We start from the raw sequence: 10828 nt of genomic DNA, 5'->3' as shown, positions 1-10828 counted from the left end.
TCATTGCATTTGTTTAGCAACAACTCTGAAAACAACTGTCACTGAGCAGAGTTCAGTGCTACGAGATAAAAGCTTTACCACATAAAACTAAAGAAAAACTCAACTTGAACGATGGAAAAATGAGTCAGAAATGCCACAGCCTTCTCTTGGCTCAAGATTCATTAAGACAGGCTGAGACGAGGTTGAAAACTGTTCTGTGATCTGACAAATGAAAATTTGAAATTACTTTCATGGATGCTGCATATTCTAGGCTAAAGAGAAGTGATGACGTTTTCAGGGAAGGCCTTTGCTTATTTCAGAAATACAATGCCAACATTTCCAGCACTGTAACAGTGAGAGAGTCCAGGTGCTAAACCGATGTGCCTCGAGTCCAGATCTGTCACCCACTGAAATCACTTCGCATATTATGAAGAAGAAAATGAGACAAATGAATCCCCATTGTTGAACAGTCACTTATCAAGCCTTGAAAACTTTCCTGGGAACTCCTTGGTTCCTAGGAAATGGTGATACCACGCGGAACTGTCTCAGTTTTTGACTGAGATGTAGTGCTGGCAGGAAATTGAACATAAACACATTATCTTTCTCATTTAAGAGAAACCTGACAGGGATTTTGGGATAAACATTGAGCATTTTTAGCTTTGATGTAATCATTTTGCCGGTGAAAAATAAAATGTTGCATGTTTAAGTAGTTTTAACTGTGGCATTGCAGCGTTTACTTAAGTAAAGCATCCGAGAACCTCAACAGATAAATTTGAGAAAACCTGATTTTTTTCCAGAATTTTGTCTGATTCTTCCCATTTTAGTTTTGATTCCTGGACAACTTTAACTGTTGTTAGGTATGTCTTTTCAGTTACTTATTAACACACATATTTAAATCAGCCAATCACATGACAGCAAGCAAAGACACCGTGTATGCATGTAGGTGAAGAAAGCTGCAGTTCAAGCGGAGATTAAAAATAGAGAGGAAAGGTGATTTAAGTTACTTTGAATGTGGTGTGGTTGTTGGTATCAGACATGCTGCTCTGAGTATTTTAGAAACTGCACAGATTCCCCAAACCATCATCTCTAGGGTTTAAAGAGAATGATAGTGGCCTAATGGTGTTTGGGATATTTTCTAGGCAAACTTTGGGCCTCTTCGTACCAGCTGAGCATCATTTAAAACACTACAGCCTACCTGAACATTGTTACAAAGCTCAAATCATCTGAAAATGGTTTCTGAAACATGAGTTCACTGCACTCAAATGGCCTCCACAGTCGCCAGATCTCAATCCAATACAGCATCTTTGGGATTTGGTGAAAGGAGAGATTTGCGTCATGCATGTGCAACTGATGAATCAGCAGTAACTGTGCGACGCTATGATGTCAATATGGACCAAAATCTGTGCTGAAAGCAGCTCTGAATGCAAAAGGGAGTCCAACACAACACTAGTAAGGTGTACCTAATAAAGTGGCCACAAGCATGTATATGCTGAAATTTCTGAGCAATTTGAGACACTCCATAAAACAAGATCTAGCAACATGATAAGTTACATCTAGTCAATCGCTCTGCTGTAAAATTGCAGTGATACTAACAAGAGATAAAATGTTGTTTAGTTCTATTAAATAAGCATAATGTTATCCTCAACCTGATCTCAAACTGCAAAGTCCAAATGACGGAGCACAGGAGTATTTTAATTATACGTTAAGCAAAGATAAAAGAAATGCCTTTCTTCTGAGTTTCATCCTTTGTGAAACTCAATGCTCAGCACACATTAAAGCCATGTTTGCCACCAACACAGTTTACACGCCTGCCCGCCGTGCCGTGTGGCGGGCTCACTAAAGAGATGTTTAGGATGTTAAATAAGTGCTTAGTGCCACGTCTTCCTTACTCATAAATGTTTACCTGCCAGAGGCTAAACCAATAAACCAACCGTAAACCATGGACCACCACAGAATGAAGGATTTATCCCAGAGACCATCCATCTGACAGTTTTGCCAGAGCTTAGACCTGCAGTAGAACTACAACCACATGAACGGCCCTCAATTAAGATCAATTAAAGGCATTTGATAAAGTTTGCTTGTGATAGCTTTTCTTTCTTTCTTTCTTTCTTTCTTTCTTTCTTTCTTTCTTTCTTTCTTTCTTTCTTTTTAAAGTTGGCATTTACGGTTACATTTAAATTTAGTTTTAAATTTAGAACAGCATTGCGTTATTTGTCAAAGCAGTATTTACGAAACAAACTCATTTTATTCACGTCATCACAACGTCTCATAGCTCTCGCTAGTCCCGCCTTCCTGTGTTAAAACACAAACTATCAGTACCAGTCTGCTGCATTCAGGTTTTAAAAACTAGCCGCAAAATGTACTGTACATATTAATACCATCACTAAACGCGTCACTGAACAACGAGGTTATTTTTGAAACATATACCAAGGAATCTGCGATTATTCTGTCCGAAATGCAAATACCAGTTTCCTGTAGTGAAATTAGTAGAACAAAGTTACCCAGCATGCAAAACCACTCTTGAACTCTCACTACCACCATAAATACTCCATCACCAAAAGAGGGAAAAATCCGGCTGCCGGCCTGAGAAAGCAAGGTCAAAACAAGTGGCTGGCCCACACCACCCTCTAGTGGCTACGCGCAGAATTGCACGCAGGCTGTCGAGCTCCCCATGAATGATGCAGAAGTAGGTTTTGCTGCATAAATTATTGTCCTTTTTAGGAAGTACCGTCTGATATTTATATTTAGCTTGCCGCTGCTTCCTCTTAACTAGACTAAAAGTGTGTGCCAATACTCATTTTTCTTTTAAGTCCCTCTCCAAACAAAGATTGCTCTCATTTATCTGTACTTCACTTGAAGTCCTTTTTTTCTGCCATCTTTGTCCAGGATTTGACACGAGTCACATTCATCTGGTGAAGGAGAAAGGTTTCTCAATGTTCCACCTAAATTCAATCTGTATCTGCATGAACAGCAGAACTAGCTTTTGATATCATGTGCAAAAACATGCAACTTTTAGCAGATGCATGATTTGTATCCTGTGGAGACATGAGAAAAAGATAAAGAGAGATGGGGCTTAAAGAATCCCGACTTGAAATCGCAGGGAAAACTCTACACAAACAGGGGTGATGGTAGAAGAATTACATCCGGGGGGTAAAAAACAAAAACAACAAACCGTCTTTAGATCTTATTTTGGAGCAAAGAAAAAAAAAATCAGCAAACTTAAGCAATTTTTGTCAGATTTGACAGGCAAGTCTATACATATGATTTTTGGGTCCACTGAAGTTAAAGTTAATTTTCATAAAACTTCAGGATAACAATCAAAATAGGCGATCAGAGGGCTTTGAAGGTGGTACTGAGAACTGGCTTTTGAGTGAGGTACGAGGCCTTCTGTCTAGCAGTTAAACTTTTGAATGTGTGAATGAGTTTTAATCTATCAGTGTGACATCTGTAAAGGTCACTATGAAAAATCAATCAGTGCCTCCCACCTGACTCTGAGCCCTAAAGTACAAAGGATGGGTTGAAATTCAGGACCTTTTTTTATATATATTATTTTTCCAGCAGTTTTGAGCCCTCATTACTTTAATGAGTAGTGAGTAATAAATGTTACCTGGATGTGCTATCTGTTTTCTGATCATTCCCACAATAAAACAATAAAAGGTTATATCATCATGGCTCTTTAAAACAAGTTAAAGAATATGAAAAGCCCCATTTTGATACCATCTTTTATACTGTGTCAAAAAGATTCTCTAACAGTCTTATTTTGAGTGTTTTAGGGCTTTTAAAATATAAAACGTGAGGACCAAAGTTTGCATGCTTTCATTAAATAGAGTAAGGTTATTAAATTAGCCAATTCTGACAGGGTGAGGTGGGAACATTTTTCAGATTTGGCCTGTTGATTTTATATAGTAGAAGACATACTTGCCAATTAAGGTCTGTGTCAGTGTATTCACATGTGCAGCCTTGGAAGCAGCTCTCAGATCAGTATTACAAGTAAATCTGTTTTTTGTCTGACATTAATAGTTCTCCCCTCCATTTTCAGTCTTACATGTATCCACACCTCGAGTGACTCGGGTTTATTTCCCATACCCGCTTAAAGCCCCTTAAACACAGCTGCAAATGCTGCACAGTTGCACTGTGCAAGTAAAACACAGGCTTTACCAAAACTATTGCACTTTACATTTAATATAGTCAAATATAAGGCTTTCTGGCTGGGAAAAGATTATAACTGCCAGTGGGCTGTAACGGCAGACCTAATAATAACTGACACTTGAAAGAGTTCTTTTCTCCACATAAATCTTCTACACTTATTTACTGGCCTGGCTATAATTGAAGCATGTATTGTATAAACAAGGCACGCGTCCAAATGATATGCAGCTAAAATTAGCCTCCTTGAAATTTTTTCTGAGGCTGGAAAGAACTTTACAGCACTCTCTGTGGGGACAGAGGCTCTTGATAAAGCATAAATTATACTGTAAGCACAACGTGAAGAACAACCACGGTCCAATGTCCTTCGAATGTGGCGTGGTTCACTCTGATGAAGCAATCACAACTATCAAGACAACTCACACTGCGACCTTGCTATCAGTATCATAAACACGACTGTAATTCATACTCCAGTACCTGCTGTTGCTCATTACATTAACTGGGAACTCTAAGCAATGAGTAGCAAAGTTCAGGAGTGGTCAATGATAAAACCCATTTAGACAGAAGCAAAGTTCAGTTGCCTCTGCTTGTATTCGAAAGGGCTGGGGGTGGGGCCTGTGTGAATGAGTAAGATTTTCCAAAGTGTGCATGATTTCACATGGAGGATAGGGACTCAAAAGGCAAACAAAAACAAAACTAAAAAGCACATCTCGTAGGGACTTCCAACGAAATCCGCATTTAGCCAGCCTACCTCGTTGCAGTGATCGTTTCGGTCAGAAGTACCACATTGTTAGCAGCCTGTTGTTCAGGCTTATGAAGGCGATAAGGCTGAGATATGAAACAGCCAGTTAAGGACATCTAGGAAAGCTGTAACAGATATTATCAGAGGACTGTGGAGAATCTGAGCCAAGAGGCCAAACAATAAAGTAACTTCCTCTCCAAGAAATCATAGGAACTTTCCTTCCAGTTCCCATCCCTGTATTCCTGCACTGCAAGTAAAAAATGCACTACTTCACATTTTCTGAAGTGTCCTTTATTTGAACACGCCTAATAAAGAATGTTTTTACTGTAGGTTTGAAGAAAATATAACATTACTGTGCTGTGAGAAGTCCAGATAATAATAATTACACACAGATCCTTGACTTTCTGTGTCTAAACAGATAAATGAAAAGGCCTATTTTTGACTAAAATGAGCCATCTTGCTTTGCAATTCAAACACATCGGATATGTTAAAGTTGCAGAGCATGTGGCAATCTCAAAACCTTTAATAAAGGGCTGCATCTTCATTAGAGAAGCTATCGTTAAATATTTCGTTTATATTTCTGTGTAACGTCGTCAGTAAACTACACAAGCAAGCTTTAACCTCCTGAAAACCGGCAGTGCCTTAAACTTTGCTATGCTATTTAAAGAAAACTTCCCATATGAGGAAATACTTTTTTTAGTATGTAACAGTTATGTAACAAAGTTACAACTTCCTGTTCAAGGATGAAAGCTTAGTTTTTATTCTTATCAGGTATCCAACTAATCCCAAATAGATCCCAAACAGGAACTCGGGTCTCAGGAGGTCAAAAATATTGGATCAGAAGTGATTTACCTTCACAGGCTGACTTATTTTGTCAAATTGCAATTTTTAAATGTCTGAACAAACTAGTCACAGATCTGCTCCATAAAATTGATTTTAAAATTCCACTATTGATGCTTTGCAGAAAGATCTACACTTAAACACTCATATATACTTTTTGTTGCATTCAAAGGCACTATAAAGAAAGTGGTTGTTTTGTCTTTTATGTTGAGGGTATTTGTACATTTTGCACTATTACGCAGTTTTTAACGATCTGACTTTGTATGCTTCCTTGATGGTGGCCTTTCCTGTAAAAGGTTTGCTCTCGATGGGACTTCCTGGTTAAATAAAAGAAAATTTGATCAGTCCCCTTTCGAGGTTAAAAGGTCCAGAGAGCTGGAAAACCCTGCCATAAGAAATAAAGACATGACTGATTTTACAACTTTTAACACCGAGGAAAAACTAAGGCAAATCTGTGATCACTCTTCTCAGGGACTGTTTTTAAAAAAAAATCTGTTCCATTTTATTATTTCTTTATGTTTATTTTACACCTAATTTGCAAATTATTTGTGGCTAGAAGTCCTACAATTATGACTACATATATATTTTATTTAAATATAGTGCATGCAACGTCCCTGCTATATACATAAACAAATATGAATCACTTCTATTTCCATTATCCGTCATTATGGGTCACATTTTTCCACTTGTCAACGATCTAAAGAACATAAAGAAAGTCAACCTGCTATCACAGAAGACCAATGAATGAATCTCACAAATATCTGTATTTAAAAAAAGCTTGAACGTGTGAAGTTTTGCTAAAATACATTTTTTTTTTTTTTTAAATGATGAAATGTCTCAGCTCCACAAGAAATTATTTTTATTTCTGTATTCGAACATAAAATCTTGGAAAATGAAGAAAAATTATTTACTTTTAGGAAAAGAAACTGTTTCAGCTTCACTTCAGCAGGTTAACATCATATTTTCCAAGTTAGTGCTGAATTGAAATATTACTCATCAGCTGTTACCATATGAAGAAAAAGCCTAACACAGCATTCGAACATTTACCTGATTGTATAAATATTACCAAAGCGTGCTCAAAGCCTAGCACGGCAGCCCATTTATGGTCCGCATTCGTTCCTCTTAATCATTGTTATTTCACTAAATTACTGCAACAAATACAAACAGATAAAGTGACCCAGATTAGCCACCATACATTGCAATGAAATGTAACACTATTTGAAAGGTGTCCACTTTCAGAGGAACACAAACCACCTCAGTCCACTGCAACAGGAGTCCTGCTGGAGACTGGCAGGATATAAAGCCCCAGAGGCCTCTCGGGAGAAGCCAGAGGTGGCCCGCAAGGGCTGCTGGGTGTACCAGGAGAGTCAGCCAGCTCCCAAAAATAACTGTGATCCTATGGAGGCAGATCACGCTGAAGTAACACAGGTCAAACATGCTGTAAGCTTCCATGGAAGAATGTATGACAGTGGCCTGTGCGGCTTCATTAGGATGAGCCATTTCTTCCTGTGTGTAATTAGTGGGAGCTGTTTACTCAGGAAATTAAACTGGCAGCCATTTATAATAATCGAGGAAAGAAGCAGTGCACTTTTCGAAGTAGAGGAAATGCATGCGATACAGCATCAAGCCTGGCATGAAACTGCGAAAAACAAAAGAGCATCAGTTCTGTTTTTATTGTAAATGTGTCGACATCTAAGTCTTTTATAATCAGGTTAGCCCTGGCCACCTTTAAGCTTCTGCTCCTGGTCAAGATTTTCTCTCTTGAAAAAAAATATCAAGTGCTGTGCAAGTTTTCTTTTACAGTAGAGGGGTGAAATAACACAAATTACAAGATACATCTATATAAAATATGACAGTATTAATTAAAGTGTAATCTCAAAAGCAGCTGGAGGGCTGAATTCAAAGATGGGTGTTACATTTTCGTTTCTGCGCTGAATGCTCTGCGAGGTGGTCGAAATGAGCTCTAAGCCATTTCCGCTGGTGAAGAGGTCCAGCCCAAAATCGCCATCATTCTGAGCATAAGACTGGAAATCATATAAACAATCCATCTATGGGACCCAGTGATGGTCTGGTTAAGTATACAAGTCCTGTAGTTTATATAAACACGTTTAAAATCAATACGTGTCCCACATACTTATTTAAATATGAATTTGCTGGTTACGGGGTTTTTTTTCCACACTATAATAATTTACTGTATACAAAGGGCCATAACCCCCAATTATTTATTAAACTGATCACTTGCAAAGGCTGACAAATCTATGTGAACTTGTAAATTCGTCATAAATGAAGGTGTAACCATCAAACCGAAGGTCAGAACTGGGATCAGTCTGTAAGTTTGTACTCTGAGTGGATCATTTTATCATATTTGTTTGGTTATTTAAAATGCAGACTCTAAATGTGCAACAGTTAGCAAAAAGGTCATTTTTTATTATATTATACACATATAGAGAACTCCAGAGTAAATATGATCTAATACTACAAGTCACCATAATATGCTTTAAAATATTATTTGAACCATTTATTCAATTGGTTAACTTTTTTTTTTCAAAGACAGACTATTTTTGGTGTCTCTGGGCAGATAACGCACTTAAAAATAAAACTTTAAAGAATCACGGGAGCCAAATTTAGCACGCAGTGCCTGATGCAAATCACCTTATCTCGATTCATCTTTCACAATTACACCATTTACATTTGTCAGTGTTAATCGAGCTATTTTATTGGAAATCCCTAAAGTGAGCTCACTCTACACCACAGGCTCCTATACACTCCTCCGCTGTTTATTAAAGCAAAATAACATAGTTATTGAAACCCCCTTACTGTAAACATGTAACAGTTTAGCCAAAAGTCCATTTTTAACAAATAATATTATAAAATACTCTCTCATACATGATTGCTAGAGCAAACATGGTCCTATAACCAAAAGCTAAGTAGTCTTTTTATAAGAACCCAACTGATATATTGGTCACTTGATCACATATATGCTGTGTCGTCCAATTAACATTTAAAAAACAGAATATAGAGGTAGAAAAATAAGTTTGGGATAACTTTAAAATGGTCGATATATCTTTAAAATATATAATATAAATCTCTGCCTGCTGTGGCTCCCATATCAGACAGACTCTAATTGTTATGAACCATATTTGCATATTATAGTCTATCACAAGAAGCCAACTCTAGTCACTATATTGCAAAGTGGAACGCTTTACTATACTGCACCACATGAGTCCCAACATTTATTGAGCAAACCAGCGAGCTATATTCTGTGTGTACACTAAACTTTACTTGAACAAGGCACAGCAGCAAGGAGCTAAATGATCTCTATGCAGTACATATTTGTACACTAAGGTCACCTTACACACTTTATGGATTCATTTACTGGAGGGAGGGGAAAAAAGACTACTGTAACTAGATGTACCTGTTGTCTCCGGTTATATAATTACAGGAGTGGTTGTCACATTGTGTGCCTTGTGATTTTGTCCCAAACTTACAATATTATTCCCGTAGCACAAAAAGCAATAAATGAGATGTAAATGCAGTGTATTAGTGAACAAGCAGTCCGATTGATGAATTGCTTCCCTTTGTGGGCCAAACTACAACGATCTAAACTGTAGGTGTCATTTAAGTGCAGATGCTGCACATCTGTGATCCAAAGTGTCTTCATAATTTAAAGAAGAATTAACAACATTTCAACATGTGGGCTTTTTTCTGCAAATACAAACTGACGTACGCCTTGAAATCTTGGGGTTCCTTGGGTACAAAAATGTGTGAAAACCACTTGTTTTAGGTATAACATCTAATTTAATAGACACTAGAGCATTACTAAAGCAGCCTGCATTACAGTATATTTGTTGGTGGGTATGACTTTAAAAAGTGCCCCAGCTCCTCCACATAAGTGCTGAGTGGGAATAACCAAACAGCCAAAGCTAAGGCATCTTTAGATTATCTTTACAGAGCAAGTCAGCTGCACTTATAGGACACTCCAGAGTCCAAATGTGCCAGCTAATAAAAGAAATATTTGTTTTCTGTCGCCTTGGACATATGCCACACTCATACTATGATAGAGGCTACTACACAAGGCAAATACGGCCCAGTATAGCCTCCAGCTAAGAAGTGTCTGTGTGCCCATGTAATGTTTATGTTTGTCCCTGATTAACAGTCGACATTTCGCTTAATTGGCTATTCAAAAATCCCCATAACCCTGAATGTAACTGTGACAGCAAGGATCCGGTAGTCTAAACGTCCATCTTCATCACTTGTCATTGACAGCCGCAGGGAGTTTAGTCTTCACAGCCAAGCCAACAGATGTGGCAACAGGCCTCGCCAGAGCAGTGACATAATTTCTGGAAAGGCCAGTGCGTTTTTTGGTTTCTAATAATAAAACAGAGGTACACAACCTACCGAGCAGCAGCAGCCGATGCGTCTGTTTGTACTCCCGTTTGAGCTCCTTGAGCACCCTGTCTATATTCTTACTGACTTTCTTCGCCTCCTTCTCGGCCTCCTTCTCCTCCACCAGCAGTTTGTCACAGTTTTTCTGCTTTTGGGTGCTTGTTTTTTGCAGCAGCTGTAAGCGGCGGCCGCGGTCCTTCCCCGTCCCTTTACCGCTGCCTCCACCTCCGCCGCCTCCGTTCTGTATGAGCACACTGTCGGTACCGGTGTCTCCACGGCGGTGCTCCCCGGCCGGGAGCCTGGCAGGGTCCCCGGGGCGCACCAGGCCGCCGCGTAGCGACGAAGTCTCCCCGCATCCCCCGGTGTCCTCCTGGCGAGCTCCCCCGGCGCGTGTCGGCACGGCGGCATCCGGAGGCTGGTCCGAGTCCGAGGTAGCGTTGGAGATAGAGCCGCTCAGGTCCCCGAAGAGCCGGGGACGCAGACTGTAGCACAGCCCCATGTTGAAACCAATATGTGTCTGTGAATGTGATTTTTCATAAATTAAAATATCAAAAAAAATCGCCGTTGTGCCACGAGCCCTAACGAGCCATCGTCACATTGGAGCTCCAGCGATGCGATTCAGGTCCGAATTTGAGCCGAAAACGTGAATGAATTATGCTCCGACATTTGCTATATGTCATTTTGCATTTTCCCCAGTCAGCCTTCGCTTCGTAGTTAGTGGATCACCTGATCCTTTAG

General features: G+C 39.2%; 1 protein-coding gene across 1 annotated transcript in view; it reads right to left on the bottom strand.

Annotated features, from left to right (window-relative positions):
- Positions 1 to 10828, bottom strand: part of gnal2 (guanine nucleotide binding protein (G protein), alpha activating activity polypeptide, olfactory type 2) — a 52791-nt gene extending 41963 nt beyond the window's left edge. The window contains exon 1 of the mRNA XM_005729034.1: positions 10103 to 10828. Within this exon, the coding sequence (XP_005729091.1) occupies positions 10103 to 10589 (487 nt within the window). The 5' untranslated portion in view covers positions 10590 to 10828. The remainder of the gene's footprint in view (positions 1 to 10102) is intronic.

The sequence above is a fragment of the Pundamilia nyererei genome, unplaced genomic scaffold (assembly GCF_000239375.1).
Source record: "Pundamilia nyererei isolate P.nyererei 1_Seehausen unplaced genomic scaffold, PunNye1.0 scaffold00031, whole genome shotgun sequence".
NCBI lineage: Eukaryota > Metazoa > Chordata > Actinopteri > Cichliformes > Cichlidae > Pundamilia > Pundamilia nyererei.
This window is presented reverse-complemented; position numbering and strand designations above follow the sequence as displayed.